Here is a 21,481-nt window from a genome sequence, read left to right on the forward strand (position 1 = left end):
GGTCAAAAATGTAAAAACAAATAGCAAAGACTTTAGCATTAGCATTAGTAGAGGCATATGATGCAAGAAAGCAAGCTTATTCAGCATCAGCCAAAAAAAAAAAAAAAAAAAAACCCACTCCCATTTCACCCCTCTGTTCGTTTGAAATACCTGTCCAGTTGAGCTTTAAATTTGTTTAGGCTATCAACTTCAACAACAAGTGATGGAAGTCGGTTCCACCAACCAACCACCCGCTGGCCAAAGGCAAATTTCCGCACATCTATCCAACATCCGTCCTTCCTCAATTTGAATTTATGCCCTCTGAGGTGATTATTCTGAGCAAGATGAAGAATCCCATTGGCATTGAGCATGCTCAAACCATTCAAAGTCTTATACACCTCTATCAGATCACCTCGCCGGTGCCTAGTCTCCAGACTCTGTAATTTGCAAAACTTAAGCCTTTCTTCATAAGAGCAACCCTTTGTTCCATTCACTAATCTTATTGCCCTTCTCTGTACCCGTTCCAGCAGTTCTACATCCTTCTTGAAATGAGGCCTCCAGACCTGTATACAGTACTCAAGATGTGGCCTAACAATTGCCTTATACAAGGGAATAATCACCTCCTTATCCCTGCTAGAAAAATTCCTGTATATCATTGACAAGACACCATGAGCTACTCTTGCAGCTCGTCTGCACTGCTCAGAGAACTTCATATCTGCCTGCACAATTACCCCCAGGTCCTTTTCATTCTCCACCACTGTCAGTGTAGTACCGCAGAGTTGATACGTTGCTCTGGGGGTTACTGTTTCCCATATGTAGTACTTTACATTTGTCAATGTTAAACTTCATTTGCCACCTCTCAGCCCATCTGTTCAACCTTTCCAGATCCTGTTGCAGCAGCATAGCGTCAGTAGTGTCCTTAACGACCCTGCCAACCTTTGTATCATCTGCAAACTTGGACATTAAACTTGATATCCCATCATCAATATCATTCATAAACACCGAAAACAACAACGGACCCAACACTGAACCTTGAGGAACTCCACTAATAACATTAGTCCACGTTGAGCAGTGTCCATTGATTACCACTCTCTGTCTTCTGCCACTCAACCAACCCCTTATCCATAGCAGCAATTTGCCTCCAATGCCACACTGCTCCAATTTGTGCAGCAGTCTTCCATGTGCAACAGTATCAAAAGCCTTTCTAAGATCCAAATATATAATATCAAAGTTATTCCCTGCATCCAGTTCTTTTGTGACTACATCATAGTATCCAATCAAATTGGTCAGGCAAGACCTGCCCTTAACAAAACCATGCTGCGTCTGAGCTATAACTGAATTCTTGTCTAGATGATCCTGCAGTGCTTCTTTAACCAGTGCCTCCATTAATTTACCTGGAACAGAAGTTAAACTAACAGGTCTATAATTACTTGTGTCAGCCTTTGATCCTCCTTTGTGAATTGGGGTTACATTTGCACATCTCCAGTCTATGGGTACCTCCCCTGAGTCCAAAGAAGCTCTCATAATTATGGCTAGGGGTTTGCATACTTCCTTTGCTGCCTCCTTTAATATAACTGGATAGAACCCATCCACCCCAGGTGCCTTTTTTATGTTTATCCTCAACAATCTCTCCTCCACTTTCCTCTCAGTTATTACAAAATCATCCAGCTCACTGCCAATGTTTACTTTACCTACATCATTCTCCTTCCTGAATAACTCCTCATGCGTGAATGTAGAAGCAAAATACTCGTTTAGATTGTTAGCCACCTGAGCAGGATCCTCAACTGTTGAACCATCAATATCCAGTGGACCAATCTGATTCATCCCTTTCCTTCTTGAGTTCAAATATGTAAAGAACTCTTTTCTGTTTTTTCTTTGCATCCTTTGCCAAGGATTTTTCGTAGTCTGCCTTTGCCTGCCTAATCTCCTTTGTGACTTGGTTACAGACCAACTTATATCTATCATAGGCTTCCATGTCACCCATTAATTTGTATGTATCCCATGCATTTTTCTTCTCTGCCACATGTCTCATTAATTCATCTGACAACCATTTAGGCCTAAACCTTGAACAATATTTCTTAGTTGGTATGTAAAGCCTGGTAGCCTCCAAGATTAGTTCCTTGAATGCTTCCCATTTTGAGTTTGCTGTTGGTAACATCATCAGTTGGTCCCACTGTATAGAATTTAAATACTGTCTCAGACCATCATAGTCGCCTTTACGAAAACAAAAACCCTTCCCTTTACCTCTGATGGTAGTTACCTCCTTGAGTAAATCCCACATCAACACACTGTGATCACTGCCACCTAGTGGTTCATTTATCTGCAGATTCTTAATGCATGAAGAATCACTACTGATAATCAGATCAAGAGTATTGCTCCCTCTTGTTGCCTCACGAACATGCTGATGTAGAAAACAATCATCCAATAAATCCACAAAAGCCTTGCTAGTGTGCGAGTGACCAACCCACAAATTCCAGTCAATATCTGGGAAATTAAAATCCCCCATTATAAGACTCTCTGATTTACTGGCCCACTCTATTTCCCTGTACAATATCTTATTATACTCATCAGAGTCATTAGGCCTATAGCACACTCCTACTCTCAATTTTGATTTCCCTATGCTTATGTCACACCAAACTGACTCGACACTGCCCTGTCCATCGATGTCGACTGGCTTCACTTCCTTGGACTTTATGTGTTTCTTAATTAATAGCATAACCCCTCCTCCCCTCCTGTCCTGTCTATCCTTTCTATACACATTGTATTCCCCAAATTCCAGTTCCGCATTACTTATATCTGTGTGACACCACGTCTCTGATATCCCAACAATATCTGCCTTTGATGTTTTGAGCAATACCTCAAATTCATCAAATTTATTTACCAAACTCCTAGCATTGGTGTACACGCAGGTATACATGCACCTGTTTCTATTCTTAGCTACCCTAACACAACCCATGTGTTTACTTGTACCGCAGTGACTACCAGCAGTCTCTGAAATATCCTGCATCTTGTTTTCCAGGCTTCTGCTCATTTCAATAGAAGCAGTGCAAGAATCACTTCCACCTCTGCCAGTGGCTACTGTTAATCTATTAGTCCTTGTATCCCCCCCAACTAGCAGTTTTCCGACCCACCTAACACTGCCTCGACAGCATTAGCAAAAATTCTTGCACCCTTTCTATTTAAGTGTATCCCATCCCTGTAGAAGCAATCTCTCCTGTTAACAAGTACAGTCCAGGCTGAGAAAAATTCTACCCCTTGAGCCTTGCACAATCCCTCCAGAGCCGAATTGATTGACAAGGCTCTCATCATATACTCCCTCCTATCGTGTCTGGGCAGAATTGCAGACACTTTCAAGTTCAACCCTAATTCACGGCTTTTTTCAACAGTGACCTGTACTTGCTAAGTAATTCCGCCGGTCTCCTACTCTTAATATCATTAGTGCCAACGTGTACAACTATATCACCTTTTGTGCCCTTAAAAGATGATATCCGCTCTACAACGTCATCAACCTTTGCCCCTGGCAGACATACCCTGGTCCTATTCCACCTATCCTTTTTACAAAGCATGTTCCCCGTTATCGAAAGAAAGGTGTGAATTACATTGGTCTACTTCATATCAATGGTTTTACAGATGAAACATGGTGCAATTCTGATTCTTCCAGATTCAGAGTTTTAATATGGTAAGCATGACATGATAGGAAAGAGTGATTGACATAACGGGGGGGGGGGGGGGGATTATGCAGAAAGCATACAAATTCAAGAAGGGTATATCAGAGGGTGGGATATTTAGAATAACACTATTCAGTTTGGTGTAGTATAAAGAGTGGAAGAAGAAAACTACACTCTTTATACTACACCAAATTGAATAGTGTTATTGGTGTAGTATAAAGAGTGTAGTTTTCTTCCTCCACTCTTTATACTATACCAAAGTGAATAGTGTTATTCAGTTTGGTGTAGTATAAAGAGTGGAAGAAGAAAACTGAAAGCAGGAAAGGTTTATTACAAGATTTTCTCTTGACAGCCTAGGTATCCATAATAACAGCACTGCACACTCACTGTAGCCATTATATCACAGGGCAAAGATGAATGAAGATATAACTGCCCTATCTCTACAAGTAATTGTTTCAACCATGGGCCCTCCTTGCTGGCTGTTTGCACCGCATAGAGAATTTCATCTGTGACTGTATCATAAACCCCAAATCCCTTTCCTGCTACTAGTTTTAAAATTTTCTTTTAAAAAAAGTTTAACCTTCAAATTCCATTCTTACTACCAAGTTTAAAATTTTGTTTTTTTGCTGCATTAAAACAAAGTTTCTGCATTAAAACAAAGCATTAAAACATAACTAAGTTGTCATGCAGAAATGCTGCTTGACTTTGGTAATTAACCACTCGCCCAATTTTTACATTATCTGCAAATTTTGACAAAACCTTATGTATCCTTTTGTCAGTGTCATTTTAAGAAAATCAAAAATGGAAGTGGTTCAAACACCAATCCCTGAGGAACCCCTTCCTAATGCTAGTCCATTCTGAAGAGAAACAATTAATTACAACCTTAGCCTCCCCTTGCCATCCTGTTATCCAAGGTGCTTATTTATAATCTTCCCTTTTATATATATCAATCTCTCATGTGGATCCAACTAAAATGTTTTGCTAAAGTCCAAATACACAATGTCAGAATTATTTCCTGCATCTAGCTCATGAATGACACTCTGCTATCTGGATAACAGCAGTGAAATTCTTGGTTTAGGTCAGGAACATACAAAAGAATAAATTGTCTTCTGTATTAGTCTAATTGTTTTTCTACATGCAACAAAAATGGGTTCAAAATATATTTCCTTTTAGAAGACCAGATTTATGAGGTTCTGAATTTGGGAAATGGTGATGTGCAAAATTAATTGTATGGCTGCTTCAATTCAGTCCAGTTATTACGGAAAGGTGACTCGAATCATGAAGTCACTTTGAATAAATCATCATTCAGCATAGCAACAGTGGCCACTGAGTGAGTGAGTGAGTGAGGAATTTAATAGAACTACTGATTCTAACCATTTAATGCCCACAAGGTTCAATACCCAACAATGTGCAAGAGTGAAATGACAAGCAATTTTATCTGTGTAGTGAACAGACAGAATAAATGAATGTATTCATTTATTCTGTGTAGTGAACTACAAATGTTATCATGAAACAGTTGAATGAATAGATAATTAAATCAGCACTTATTAGTTTTTCAATTCTATTCATCTTGCTGATTGAAATCTACCAAATATTTGTTTATAAAGGTCATTCTGATGCCAACAGAATGACCTTTCAGTAATCCATTTCAGTTGATTAAACCCATCCCTACCAACTTCTGTTCAGGCAGCAAAACAACATTAAACAACATTAAACTTATATGAAAATTCTGATAAAGATGTTACTAAAAGGGGATACACTAATATACAATTTATATAAAATTCATAAATTATATAAATCTTCATATATGTTGCTAGTCATTAGCTCACCATAGTTTTGTACAAGGGGAAATATGTAAAATTATTTAATATATTTAATGATGTGCTGTTTGCACACTAGTACAACTCACAAGCCTGCCCCTCTGAGAACCATTTGTGTGGCCCATAAGCACTATTATTTTCTGTGATAGTGCCTTTTTTAGCTGACAATACAAAGCATCCTTACTGATGAAATGTTGCTTTCTGTATATGCATATTATAATATGACCTAAATGGAATTACTTTTTTTTATTATTATTATATATCTCTGACATTTATCTAATGTTATATCCTGAAATTTCAAAACGTGATAAGTTCAGACAGTTTATAAGTTTTAATTTGTATCCAAACCTGTTGTATTTTGATATAAACTTTTTTAAAATCTCTTTTTTATTATTATATTTTTTTACTGCTAATATATAGCTTTATTTTAAATGCATTAATTTATTATGCCCCAAGTTCGTCCATCTATGCCTGAGACAACAGCTCTAGGTGCAGCAATGGCAGCAGGGTCAGCTTTAGGAATTTGGAGTCTTGAACCTAAAGATATTACTTCCATCACTATGGACAACTTTCTACCCTCCATATCTAAAAAAGGTATTTATTATGTATATTACTAAGGACTGTTAGCATTAGCATTAGTAGAGACTTGATGCAAGAAAGCAAGCTAATACAGCATCAGCCAAATAAAAAAAAAAAAAAAAAAAAACCGTCCCATTTCACCCATCCATTCACTCCAGATCTTTGTTTAGTTCTCCCTTGAATTTATTTAAGCTGTCTACTTCTACAGCGATAGATGGAAGTTTGTTCCAGAAATCAACCACCCGCCAGCTAAAGGCAAATGTCTGCACATCAATTCCACAACTGAAAGGACCTAAAGGTAATTGTGCAGTCAGATATGAAGTTTTCTGTCTTTCCTCAATTTGAATTTATGTCCTCTCAGGTGATTAATCTGGGCAAGAGGAAGAATCCCATCAGTATTGAGCTTGCTCAAACTATTCAAGGCTTTATACACCTCAGTCAGATCACCTTGCAGGTGCCTAGTCTCCAGATACTGTAATTTGCATAACTTAAGCCTTTCTTCATAAGAGCAACTCTTTGTATCATTCACTAATCTTGTTGCCCTTCTTTGTACTTGTTCCAGCAGCTCTATATCCTTCCTAAAGTGAGGCCTCCAGACCTGTATACAGAACTCAAGGTGTGGTCTGACCAGTGCCTTATACAAGGGGATAATCACCTCCTTATCCCTGCTAAAAAAATTCCTGTATATCATTGACAAAACATCATGAGCTACTGTTACAGACCATCTGCACTGCTCAGAAAACTTCATATCTGACTGCACAATTACCTTTAGGTCCTTTCATTCTTTACCACCTTCAGTGCAACATGCCAACCTTCGTATCATCTGCAAACTTAGACATTAAGCCTGATATACCTTCATCAATATCATTAATAAATACAGAAAACAACAATGGACCCAACACTGAACCCTGGGTGATGCCACTAATAACATTAGTCCCCAAAGAGCAGAGTCAATTGATTCTCTCTCTCTCTCTCTCTCTCTCTCTCTCACACACACACACACACACACACACACACACACACACACACACACACACACACACACACACACACACACACACACACACACAACCACCCTATTATCCGTTGCAGCAATTTTGCCACACTGCTCCAATTTGCACAGCAGTCTTCCATGTGCAACAGTATCAAAAGCCTTCCTAAGATCCAAGTATATGATATCAAAATTATTCTTTGCATCCAGTTCCTTTGTGACCACATCGTAGTATCCAATCAATTGGTCAGACAAGATTAATCCTTAACAAACCCATGCCGTGTCTGAACTATAACTGAAGTCTTGTCTATATGATCATGCAGTGCTTCTTTGACCAGTGCCTCCATCAATTTCCACGGGACAGAAGTTAAACTGACAGGTCTGTAATTACTTGTGTCACCCTTTGATCTTCCTTTGTGAATTGGGGTCACATTTGCACATCTCCAGTTCATGGGTACCTCCCCTGAGTCCAAGGAAGCTGTCATAATTATGGCTAAGGGTTTGCTCACTTCCTTCACTGCCTCCATTAATATAACTGGATAGATCCCATCCACCCCAGGTGCCTTTCTTATGTTTATCTTCAACATTTTCTGCTCCACTTTGTTCTCAGTTATTACAAAATCATTTAGCTCACTGCCAGAATTTAACACACCTCTGGCATTCCCCTCCCTGAATAAGTCCTCATGTGTAAATGTAGATGCAAAATACTCATTCAGTTTGCTAGGTACCTGAGCAGGATCATCAACCGTTGAACCATTGATATCAAGTGGACCAATCTGATTCATTTCCTTCCTTCTAGAGTTTACCTAAGTAAAGAACTCTTTGCTGTTTTATTTGCATTCTTTGCCAAATATTTCTCGTAATCTGCCTTTGCCAACCTAATGTCCTTTGCCCTTCTCTGTGCTCGTTCCAGCAGCTCTGTACCCTTCCTAAAATGGGAAGGATATAGAGCTTATACCTACCATAGGCTTCTGTGTCACCTGTTAATTTATATGTATCCCATGCATTTTTCTTCTCTGCCACATGTTTCATTAGTTCATATGACATCCATTTAGGCCTAAACCTTGAACAATATTTCTTAGTTGGTATAAAAAAATTAGTAGCTTCCAAGATTAATTCTTTGAATGCTTCCCATTTAGAATTTGATGTTGGTAACATCATCAGTTGGTCCCACTGTATAGAATGTAAGCTTCCACTATTTTTATAAGGTGTGCGGCGCGCCAAATTTTGTAAGCCCTTGCTTTTATTTTAATTATAGTGAGAATGCTGATTTTAATTTTAGGTAACACTTGTTATCTTTTGGGCCACTGACTGCATCAGAAAATTTCAGGATTACTTATACCTTTTTCTAGAGATTGAGTGAGGCAGTGAACAACACCTGATAAACTTAACATGTTTAATTATAGAACAAACAAATTTATACAAATATTTATCCACAAATTTTCTTATTATGGAAGTTTTCCAAAAAAAACGATTACATCAATTCCATTTAGAATGGAATTGATGTAATCGTTTTTTTTGGAAAACTTCTCTAATCCAGCTATTCCCTAGGCTAAACAAGCCAATAGTACTTTAGGACTCCAGAATGCCTTTTTCTTTCCAAATAGCATTATTAGAAATAATAATACCAAACAGTACTTACAATAAGTTATATTTTTCAGTGCTTTAGGATCAGCACCTTGACCTTCCCACACCTTCTGTGATGACTTCCTCATCTAATACCCGGCTTTTAATTCCTATCTTCCTCTCGACTCACCACGATTCCTCCTTGCTGCCTTGAACCTAGTTGACTGAATAACCCTTTTATGTTGGCTGGAAATTTCTCCTTTCTGAAATCCAGCAAAAAGCTTGCCGCTTCCCGACTGACCATCTCCAATAATTTCATGACTACTCTTGGTAAAACCAGACTACGTCTCCAGAACTCTTCCTCACTAGCACTTATTATCCCCTTTATCATAAACTCCGTTACTAACTCCCACTTTGTTATTTACTCCATTACTAACCACTACTTCACTGCCACTCCCTCTATCATTAACTCCGTTACTAACTTCCACTCTGGCACTCCATCTATCATTAACTCCGTCACTTTCCTTTCTGACATCCTTATATATAGCCGCGACTTCCCGGCATACCTCAAACCCTTTACTGACTTCCCCCCTGTTAATAGATTTTTGTTTGTTATTTGGTTTTTAGGAGCATTAGCAACTAAGGCCATATTGCTCCGGGAATATGCGGTGGTCATTCCCTGACCTTTCCGCATTCTCCATATTTGGTGGTGACGGGCTCGAACCCCGGTCTAATCAAGAAGAGTGTGCTACACACCGCTGCTCCTTCCCACCTGGCTACGGAGGCACCAACCTGTTAATAGAAATGTTCATCGTAATTCCGCCTGAAATTTGCATGGCGTCTTATAACTGTGTAGTAATGTTCGTCCCCCAAGTGTTTTTTTTTTTTTTTTTTTTTTATTAGTAAAATAATAAGAGGAGTTTACCTCAATATAGTACGTAGAACACTTCCGTATGATACCCTCCAGAAATTAAAACGGAAAAACCGAAAAAATCGACAACTTACCGGTACATTAGAGTAAAATATAAATAATTAAATAATCAATTTAACACAATTCAAATCAATTTAAAACAATTAAAAATCAAATTAACGCAATTAAAAGAATCTAACGATAATATTCAAAACGATTTTCCTTCCTTACCGATAGTAGTACTATCCAAGACATTTTACATTCATTTAATAATATTCATTCTAGACTCAAATTTACATGGAAAGGGAGGATACGGATACAAAGTCATTAAACTTCTAAATTTCACGCTTATCTGGGACTCGAATAAAATACAATTTAGCATCTATCGAAAACCTACAAACACCGGTATGCTTCTACATTATAATAGCTATCACCCGTTCACCTACAAAAGATCGATTATCTTTAATCAATTTCTAAATGCCTATAAATATTCAACGACGGAATCTGCTTTGGACTCAGAAATACAAATATTAACTAGCAGATTCTTAAACAGGGGTTATTCCATTACCACAATAAACAGAATTAGAGTACAGGCTAAGGATAGGATACAAAATACTATACCTATCAACAATAGTAATATCAAAAAATACTTTATTTCTGTCCCATATGTTGAACAGTGGCACAAACAGCTTAACAGATTCTTTAAAGATACCGAATACAAAATTGTAGCTAGGCCAATACGGAAGTTACACACTATACTGAACAATCGCTTGGTTCTTTCCGCGTTCGCCACACAAATTAATGATCTGGTGTACAACATTTCTTGCGGTGATTGCGACTCGTCTTACCAAGGTTCAACGTGATTTTCTCTTAATATTCGTGTAAATCAACATGAAGCCTCAGTTCGTGCTTCTCATTCAGCAGCATCAGAATTAGCCTTTCATGCCATTAGTGAAAAACATACTTTTTTATTTAACGAGGCCAAAATACTTAACGTTCAACGTAATTATACACGACTATTAATTGCAGAAACCATTGAAATTAAATTACACGAGAATTCTGTTAATGTTCGGCGGCCATATTTGATCTCCAATGCGTGGACCTTTATGCGCATGCGCGAAGACAAAATATCACTATTTAAGTTTCAGGTTTAATCCGATTCGGTAATTTTCATTCCTGTGATCACAACATACGGTCGAAAAGAGGAAGGAAAATCGTTTTGAATATTTTTGTTAGATTCTTTTAATTGCGTTAATTTGATTTTTAATTGTTTTAAATTGATTTGAATTGTGTTAAATTGATTATTTAATTATTTATATTTTACTCTACTGTACTGGTAAGTTGTCAGTTTTTTCGGTTTTTCCATTTTAATTTCTGGAGGGTATCATACGGAAGTGTTCTACGTACTATATTGAGGTAAACTCCTCATTATTTTACTAATATTATTATCAATGTAGAACATATTGAGTATTACAGCTCTGATTCATACTATCTAATTTTTTTTTTTATATATAAAGTAAGCCCTAAGAAAGGCTTACAAGAATTTAAAATCTGTCTCAGACCACCGGTCACCTTTACAAAAGCAAAAACCCTTTCATTTACCCCTGATGGTAGTTACCTCTGAGTAAATCCCACATGAGCACACTGTGATCACTGCCTCCTAAGTAGTTCCTTTATCTACAGATTCTTAATGCATGAAGAATCACTACTGATAATCAGATCAATAGTATTACTCCCTCTAGTTGTCTCCCAAACATGCTGCTGTAGAAAACAACCATCCAATAAATCCACAAAAGCTTTGCTAGTGTTCAAGTAACCAATCCACAAGTTCCAGTCAATATCTGGGAAATTAAAAATCCCCCATTATAAGACAATCTGATTTTCTGGCCCACTCTATTTCTCTGTACAGTTTCATTATACTCATTTGTCATTAAACCTATAACACACTCCTACTCTCAATTTTGCTTTGCCAGTGTTTATGTCACACCAAACAAACTCAACATTGCATTGTCCACCAACATCAATTGGATGCACTTCCTTAGATTTGATGTGTTTCTTAACCAATAGCATAACCCCTCCTCCCTTCCTATCCTGTTTATCATTTCTGTACACATTGTACTCCCTAAATTCCAATTTTGCATTCCTTATATCTGCCTTTGATGTTTCGAGCAACACCTCAAATTTATTTACCAAACTCCTAGCATTGGTGTACACACAAGTATACATGCACCTGTTCTAATTCTTAGCTATCCTAACACAGCCCATGTATTTACTTGTTCCGCAATAACTTCCAGCAGTTTTGAAATCCTCCGCACTGTGTTTTCCAGGCTATTACTCATTCCAGTATAAGCAGTGCAAGAATCACTTTCACCTCTGCCAGTGGCTACTGTTAATCAATTAGTCCGTGTATCCCCCCCCCCCCAAACTAACAGTTTTCCGACCCACCTAACACTACCTCGATAGCATCAGCAAATATTCTTGCACCCTTTCTATTTAAGTGTATTCCATCCCTGTAGAAGCAGTCTCTCCTGTTAACAAGCATAGACCAGGCTGAAGAAAATTCTACCCCAGCCCTGCACAATCTCTCCAGGGCTGAATTGATTGACAAGGCTCTCTCATCATATACTCCTTCCTATCATGTCTGCACAGAATTGCAGACACTTTCGAATTCAACCTTAACTCACGGCTTTTTTTCAACATGCATATTGACAAAGACAAACATAAACATTAACGTCTGCTTGTTTGTTGGGAGATAAAAATTTGTATGCCAGGACTTTCCCATCTTGCGTTGTTCCTAACAATATTTGTGAACAGCAAACTTAAATGCCTTTGGGGAAAAGGGAGGTGTAACCAGCTTGTATGTTAATTTCATATGATATATATTTTAGTAGTATAAGCCTTTTATTTTATGCATGTCATTATTTTTTCCAAGCAGGAGCCTGAAATGAGTAGAAATTACTCACAATAATTGCAGTAATACACACCAATGCCAAAAAACATGAAAAAAAAGTGATTGATTAAAATGAAAATAAAATACATTATATATTGATTAAAACAAAACAAAACAGGCTAAAAGAATTAAAATTGCAAAGTAAAACTATGGGGCTGCATTTATAAATTTGCAGCTCTAGAAAAAATATCCATGAATGACTTCTGGACAATATTTACATGCAGGTCTCTACATGAGGGGGAAAAAAAAATATTCATATAACAATTCCAGAAACACTAATTGGAAGCTGATTTTTATTTAATTAAAAATGGTATAGCTGCATCAGTTAGAGCCTATAAAGCAACTGCTCAGATGCTCCTAATTTCAAAAGATAATCTAATTAATGTAACAGTAAGGTTACATTAATTAGACTTCTGCCCAGTACTGTTACATTAATGTAACAGTACTGGGCAGAAGTCCTAATGGGACCCCACCAAATTATGGATCCTGGACAGTTTTATTATTTGTCTAGGCAAATGCAGTTCTAAGTAAAACATTAAAATACAAAATGTGGTGGTACATCCTTCAATAATACAGATTCATGATGTTATCCACAACTAAAGATCTTCTATGACAATATAATGGTTTCATGACTTGCCACTTGTTTGAAGTTAGTTAGTTATTTGGTTTTTAGGAGCATTATCAACTAAGGCCATATTGCTCCGGGATATGCGGTGGTCATTCCCTGACCTTTCTGCATCCTCCATATTTGGTGGTGACGGGCTCAAACCCCAGTCTAATCAAGAAGCGTGTGATACGCACTGCTGCTCCTTCCCACCTGGCTACGGAGGCACCCTTGTTTGAAAAGGTCTGGATTTGAATCCTGTTGTGGATTGGAGGAATTCTTAAAGGGCAGAGGGAGTGGGGGTCCTCTGTGACTTATTTTCAGCTTGCACAACATTTATTTATTTTGATTTATTCAATCAGTTTATACACGATTTTCACCCTTGGATAGAATTTTGCCAGAATGTGTTCATATAATCTTAGAGTACATATCACTTCAGCAAAATATCTTCAAATATTTTCTGTAGTTAATCTATTATAATACATATTAGCTTATTATACAAATTACCACAGTTCAGTTTTTTAACTATGGTAATTTTAGAATAGTATTTAATTTATTTAATTATTATTATTATTATTTTATTATTTATTTTTTTTTTTGAAGGAAGCAAGCTCAGCTTCATTAATGGATTCTCAATGTAAATGTCAGAGTCACTAATGTACAGAAGGCAACCTGACCCATGAGCCTGGAATTTGGAGAAATGTATATTTTTTAAAGTGTCAAACACCTATATTTTCTATTAGCATAAAAATTTTGAGAATCAATTTGAAGAAAATCGGCAATAATATTTCATTGTTTGTGAATAAAAAATTCAGATATTTGGTTTGAAAGCCTGCTTCTAAAGCAGTTTTTATCCCTTCTTATTGGTTCATATGGCATGATATTTTTGACTGCAGGTGTCTCCATTTTTTGGGTAATTAGTTGCTGCGATGCATTTATATTCTGAGAGATGACAATATATCTCCAAGGTGTAATGCAAAATGTAGTAAATAGAATTGATCTTGATGTTGTGGAAGGGTTATTTGACTGATAATTAATGCAGAACAACTTGAAATGTCAGAAGATAAGTATTTATTCAACTTTAATTGTCAGAAGATAAGTATTTATTCGCTATTCAGTTTAGTTTATTTACTATTATTAAAGTAAAGAAAATAAAGCAGTTCCTTTCTTATAAGCACTACATCCTTTATTTATGTGTGAACAAACTGTTCATCTATAAACACTTTAGGATTTTTTCTATATTTGCAAATTACAGAACGGGAACACAGGTATGAAAAGTGGAAGGAAGCTGTTCAACGGAGCATGCATTGGGAAATTTTTAATACTCAGGAAAATTCAACCAGTGGTATGTAATTTATAGTTGTATTTGTTAATTTACTAAGCAGATCAGTGTCCTTTTATGTTTTTATTTAGTGCAAATAGCTTAAACTGTATACAACCACCTTTTTTCAACCACAAATCCATGGTCATTTATTTTAATAATAATATTTCGAAATACTGATAATTATCAAAAAAATTTATACAAGGAAGTGAGTTTAGTTATGATATCATTTCGCTTCCCTCTCTCCTTCAACCTGTGCACTCCAAGCTAAATCTTAAATAAAGTTTTGGTGAACTTTTTCTTGTATGCAATTAAAGAAAGCTGGATTGAAATTGAAATTCAAGTGTACATTTCACTTTCTTATGTGTTATTTTTATCTCAAACATTTCTTTTAAATTGACAACAGCTCACATTTAATGAGAGCCACTTCTTATCATTATCATATCTTATCATCAGAGAATGCTGACATTGTTACCTAATTGATGCAGTTATAAATAACCTATAATCATAATTGCACAAATAAGCAGATTACAGAATGGCGACTTTTTTTTTTCCAAGAGGATCTGTGAAAATTTACTTCACCTTTAAGCTTCTGTTAACTTGTGCATGTCTCTATAGCTAAATCAAAAAAGAAAATTCTATATGTATTTTATGATATATAAAATGCACTGCTAAGAAATGGCTATTCTCATGGTAAAAAAAAGTAACTAACCTCATTTTCAGCACATCAGGTCTGATGATTTCCTCTACTGCCTCTCTATACCTGATATTTTCCATGCTATTTACTACCTAGAGATAGAACCAGATTTTTTCTCCATTTGAATCCTTTCCTCTTTAGTGCTTTCATTTAGAAATTCATCAGAGTATTTACTTGATACATCAAGAATATTATTCTCTTCTATTTTAACTTTGATTACTTTCATTTTGGTTCCTATAAATTTTGTTTTGGAAACCACAATTTGAATTTAATGATGCAATTTTCCACTTTTTGGTGTAGATAATTATGTAATCCCTACTGAAAACAGTTTTACAGTTTTTAAATTTTAAAAGGAGCACTTGCAATGAAGATTAGTATTGCAACACTACGTGGAAGCATATTCCAACAATCAATTATTCTCTGACTGAATGTGTATTTTCATACATTTATTCTGAAACCATCCTTTTTCAATTTAAATGTCCCTTTGTCTCTGCATCATCTGAAAAAGAGTAAAGATGCCATCAGCATTTAGTTTACCCTATTAAAGTCATATACTGAGGTATATTGAGGTAGCAAATGACACGGAAAATATCAAGTACAATAAGGCATAGAGGAAATCAACCTGAAATGCTAAAAACTGGAGGTTGGTGACTTTCAACCAATCTTTTTAACTTAAGTATGTTGTGCATCTCATATATCAGAAATTAGGTCACCACACTGATGTTTAGTTTCCAGATGCTGCAGTTTACAAAACCAGTCTTTTTTGATAAGAATATCCTTTTATGCCACCAACTAATCTTGTACTCTTCTCTGCACACGTTACTGTACCTGTACTTTCGAAGTGATAGGGATATGTTGTCATTAGGCTGAGTAAGCTGAATAGTTGACTCATTGTGGGCAAGCTTATGAAAGGATATGTTTCTCAACAGTTACACAAATTCACATGAATACCATGTGCCAAATGTTCATTTCCCTTTCAGTTCCTCTTCAGTTTTCAATTTGACTTCCCTGTGATAACATTGTCTTTCAACTTTTAAACATTTATTCATTGTTTACTGCATTATCATTTATTTTTATATTTTTTTGATAATAACACTACTCTGCATTTTAAGAAAAGTTCTTTGATGTTTTACAGCTGATAAGAAATATGATCTATATTTTTAATAGAAATTTCAAAAGTTACTTGAAATTTGTTCTATCACATCAGAATTTTTTACAAATAAAATAAAAATGAAGATATTTGTGAATACAGATATTTGTGTGGTTATGTAGAAAAGTGTGCATAGGGGGGGTTGGTGTGAAAAGCAAGCGGGGGGGGGCAAAGCCCCCTAATTTTTTTAATGGGGGCTTTTCCCCCATTAAAAAAATACTCCACATGGAGGCTTCCAAGTTGGATGAATAATGAAGTTGCCAGATTACTTGAGCAGAAAAAGATAGCATGGGGAAAGTTACAGAGCAATAAAAAGTACTGAAACCTATAACAGTTACAAATTGATCTGTATTTGTGCCATATAAAAGGTTAGATAAGGAATTATTCACATATATAAATGCAAAGAAAAGAAGGACAAACCAGATCAGACCTTTATGTCAGCATTTTCCAAACTATTTTAGTCACGGAACACTTTTCATCTCATGATATATTTACAGAACACTGACAAAACACAAGTTTATTGGGAGCCAAAGAACTGTTTGCTAATATTTTATTACATACAATGCACCAGGAGCATCTTTATTTTGAACACATGTAAAGCCGAAATTCAAATAACTATCATCATACTTTTGTTTTGGTCTTTTATTAGTTGGTTCCTGTTTTTTCACTTTGGATTTTTGAGGAACAAAAGGCTGCAGTTGTTCATCCTCACTTTGAAGTGTGACAATATTGTATTTGTTTTCATTGACCACAGTTGCAATACTAGAAGTACTTATTTCTCATTTTAAAGTTCTTTTTTCAACCACAAATCCATGGTCATTTATTTTAATAATAATATTTTGAAATACTGATAATTATCAAAAAAAATTTATACAAGGAAGTGAATTTAGTTATGATATTGGTTCACTTCCCTCTCTCCTTCAACCTGTGTACTCCAGGCTAAATCGCATACAAATGGCATATTAGATTACTACATTCCTACTTTTTTTTAGATGTCATTACCTCTACTCATACTTCTCTATGCAAAGCCCGCCAAAATAAAGTGTTCTGCGGTCTATCTGATTATTAGACTATGCCAGTATATTAATAACAGAAAAAAAAAATGTTAAAAATTATAATGATACAAAAGTGTTGTACGCTACAAATTATGCAAAATTTATTTTTTTTATTTTTCTAATTATTAATTACGATTTTTCACAGAATGCTTGCTCACATCTCATGGAACATTAGTGTTGTGCAGAACACAGTTTCGGAAATGCTACCTTATGTAATGGATGTGGGGTAGTATTAGATACCCCAGCTAGTGTTGCAGATGAACTCAACAGTTATTTTGCATCAATATTTACACAAGAAAAACCCTTTAGACTGACCGGTCGGTAAAAACCTTTTATGTCAATGAGAAATTATGGCAGTGAAGTCGAAAAATATGTCACACGATTATTTAATGAAAAACTTTTGAGCCTACAGGCGAGTAAGGCTCCTGGGATTGATGATCCTATAATTTTAAGGGAGGCAGCAAGTGAGTGCATTGAACCATGGAGACTAATTATGAAAGCACCACTGGACTCATGAGAGATTCCATAGGATTTTAAAAGTGTCAATGTATCTCCAGTACATAAGGGTGGTTCCGAGAGTGTAGTGGAAAATTACCGACCGGTCAGTCTAACTTTAGTAGTAGGGAAAATCATAGTAGCGATGATCAAGGGTGGAATTCAGGATCATTTAGAGAGAAATGAAATTCTGAAGGATACACAGCATGGTTTTTGTAAGGGAATTTTATGTTTAACAAATCTGGTTGGCTATTTTGACAGGGTCACTCATGAGCTGAATTTGGGGAATAATTTCAGCATTGTTTATTTAGATTTCAGCAAAGCATTTGACTTAGTCCCACATGAGGTTGGAATCACAGGGAAAATCCTTAGATGGATAGGAGGATGGCTTCAGGGCAAGAGGCAGAGGGTTGTGATAAATGGTTATTCTTCAGATTGGGTTAATGTAAGAAGTAGGGTTCCCCAAGGATCAGTATTGGAACCACTGTTGTTTTTGATTTTCTTAAATGACGTTGATGAAGGGATAGAGGGCGTGATGTCTAAATTTGCAGATGTAAAGATTGGTAGAGTAGTTAATGATCACTGCCAAGCAGAGCTTCTTCCAAGTGACCTAGACAGCCTTTAGGGATGGTCAGAAAAGTAGCAACTGTGCTTTAATACAGCAAAGTGCAAGGTCTTACACTTGGGGAACAGTAACCTCAAAATAACTTATACACTTGTTGGAGTTGAACTAAAGTCAGTAGTGGAAGAAAGGGACTTGGGAGTTACGATATGGTCAGATGTAAAGTTCTCCGAGCATTGTAGACAGGTTACAAGGAAGGCCTATGGCATTCTATCAATGATTTATCAAATATTTGCTAGTAGGAATATTTCCTGTAGGCAGCTGAAAGGTCAGTTGCCTACAGGAGGAGGGAAATGCATAGGTTGTCTATTTCCTTTTCTTTTATTAATTATTTATTTAATTTTATTTTATTATTTTACTTTTTTTTTTTTTGGCTGATGCAGTATAAGTCTTAGGCCTTGCACCATATTACCATTACTAATATCTTTTGTTTAACAGGCTAAATTTAGATAGCTTCAGATAAATGAGTGATTCATGTGTTGATGAGTCACCTAGTTGTAAAAGTTGTAACTTGCTATGACACTGCAGTTTCAAGATACAAAGCTAGTCTTCAAGCTTTTTGATCACATCTTGCAGACAGTTTTTAATGAGACCTTTGGATATAAATGTGCAGCTTGTAAAACAAATTTTTGAAGTTTGTTCTATTAGATGACTATTATATTATAGGTTTTTTATTTGATGGAACTCAAATGGAACAGTAGTTTTTTTTTCAGTCAAATTTCCTTTTTTTTTATTATATATTTTTTATTGTGTAGGGAGTACGGCGACAATACCACTGTGCTACCCACACAAACTTTGTCTAAAGGCAGTTGTTCGGATATTAATGGTAGGGCAGTGTATACAAAGGTCTTTTCTCTTGGCATTGCTATGACACAAGATTCTGTTTGGCTATACAGTCCTACAAGGATTGCATAACAATTTTAATTTACAGTTGTAATTTAAATTTTTTTTATATAACATTAGGACAGTTTAAAATTAGTAGTGGTATCTGAAGTGTGTTTTTCTTTTTCTAGGTTATTCCTGTGATCTGTTTAGAGCACTTCCTGGAGGATTGTTTTTATTATCAAGTTTTGGAATTTTAGTGCTGGCTAAACATTTACTGTCTAAACTAGATTAGCAAAAAATATGGTGTATTTAAGTTTATCGCTTTCATAGAATAAACATAAATAACACCAAACTTCAAAAATACAAAAGAAAGTCATAGTTTAATCATGCAGGATTTAATGATACAAGTGACTGAAGTATTTAGTGAGCTTGCTCTTGTAAAAAATTCAAGCAAAATGAAAAAAAAAAAATTACTAAACATAAGAGTCAAACAATTAATGTATTACTACAAAGCTATTTCACAACCATTTTATTGGTTATTGCATGAAATTTGTCAGAATGATTGTTTTTTTTTTTTTTTTGTCTGGAAAACTATTTTGAATTTACTGTAGTTTACTGCAGTATGTTTTTTATAATCTAGAATAAAAATCTCCAAAATACTAAATCCTGATTATTTATGTTTGTGTTAAAGATAAAATGATGTAAGATATCTTTTATCTAAAGAAAAAGCAATAAAATGGATTTATTTTCTTATTGTGTGGCTTAATACTATAACATTAATACTTTGTAAGCAGTTTGTTTTTGTAATTACACTGTTAACATTTACTTTTCTTTAAAGTAAAAACCTTTTTTTAAACGCAAGTTTTTCCCTCCCTGATTACAAAAATGACATCAGATTTTTGTACATATTCATTATTTTATATTAAAAGTCTTATTCTTAAGAGAAATAACTGCATTTGCAAATTTCACTTTCCTGAATGCTACGAACATCTGTTGGCCTTCAGTCATTAAGAATTATTAATGGCTCTTGGTGATTCATTAGCATGCAACAGGTTATGACATGCTATGGCATATTCTAAACAGGTGGGTTAGGTTACAGTATAAATAATGCTAAGCTGCAAAGTTTAGCACAATGACAAAACTGTAATCATGGTGGAATTTACAAACAAAATTCCATCCTATTTTGTTGTTGATCAACAGCTTCTGTACAAGCTGTAACTTGTATGGTTTCATTCTCAGACAGAAATATAATACATTACGCACAACTGAACTTATGGTAAGCTCACCATAAGAGTGGCACTTTGTGTGGTTTCCAATGGCTTTACATAAAACCTCTTGACACTTGCTCCACTGCACTCTCACTGATTTTTGTTTTGTCCACCATCAACTACCTGTCAGGAAAACTGCACAAAATAGCATCTTCCATGAATTTTCCATACCATGCAGGACTATAGGTCTACCTGGTGGCTCTTTAAATTGTGTTCAAAATTTACACATAACAGTGATGGCAAGTTTAGCTCATTGAACCAGAGTATGCAGTGTGCCTTCTTGGGAAATTCCCAAGAAGGCACACTGCTACCCCTGATTACAGTTTTGTGATTATGCTGCAATGTACTGTAGCATGCAAAAATTTCCTGTTGGTAAATAAAAACTTGAAGATATCCTTCATCGTTTGGATGTGGTATGGTTTGTATCATGTACCCTATTCACAATAACATTTTAGTTTTTTAAAAGTCTGTGGACATCCAGCATGGGATCACATATCTTGAACCATTCCCTTTTTGTTGACAAACACAAGACTAGCTAGAAAACACATTCCCTACCCTTCAAAGAAGAGGCAAATTTTGGGCCTCTCCATTGTCAGAGTGCTATAAGCTCACAAATAGTGAGCTTATGGCACTGATTAAACGATCATAATGATTAAAAAAATTTCATTATCTAAATGTGATTAGATAATGAAATTTAGCCCTTCAGTCACCAGAAATTGAATATGATTTTACATTTTCCCAGACTTTTCAACAAATGTTGTAATAATCATAAAATAATAACAAAAAAAAGAAATTCAATAATAAAAAAGTGAAGCTTTTCTTCTGGCACTTTAAGGTTTTGAGACAGTCTGTGGTTAGTAAGTGCCTAACAACCTATTTACCTGTAAAGCTAATAATGCTTTCAAAATAAAACTCTCGAAGGTTAGAAAAAATAAAATAAAATAAATAAATAATCCATTATTTTTGTTTATAATTATGGCA

The 21,481-nt window shown here is 35.5% G+C and overlaps 1 protein-coding gene across 2 annotated transcripts in view; it reads left to right on the forward strand.

Annotated features, from left to right (window-relative positions):
• Positions 1-19,534, forward strand: part of LOC150080626 (glycerol kinase-like) — a 420,206-nt gene extending 400,672 nt beyond the window's left edge. For both annotated transcript variants that reach the window (XM_090381601.1, XM_090381600.1), the window contains exons 16-18: positions 5,924-6,061; positions 14,323-14,412; positions 19,421-19,534. In XM_090381601.1, the coding sequence (XP_090237727.1) occupies positions 5,924-6,061; positions 14,323-14,412; positions 19,421-19,524 (332 nt within the window). In that variant the 3' untranslated portion in view covers positions 19,525-19,534. The remainder of the gene's footprint in view (positions 1-5,923; positions 6,062-14,322; positions 14,413-19,420) is intronic.
• Positions 19,535-21,481: the final 1,947 nt, after the last annotated feature.

Source organism: Mastigoproctus giganteus, chromosome 9 (assembly GCF_048544385.1).
Source record: "Mastigoproctus giganteus isolate SK-2022 chromosome 9, ASM4854438v1, whole genome shotgun sequence".
NCBI classification, from domain to species: Eukaryota; Metazoa; Arthropoda; class Arachnida; order Uropygi; family Thelyphonidae; genus Mastigoproctus; species Mastigoproctus giganteus.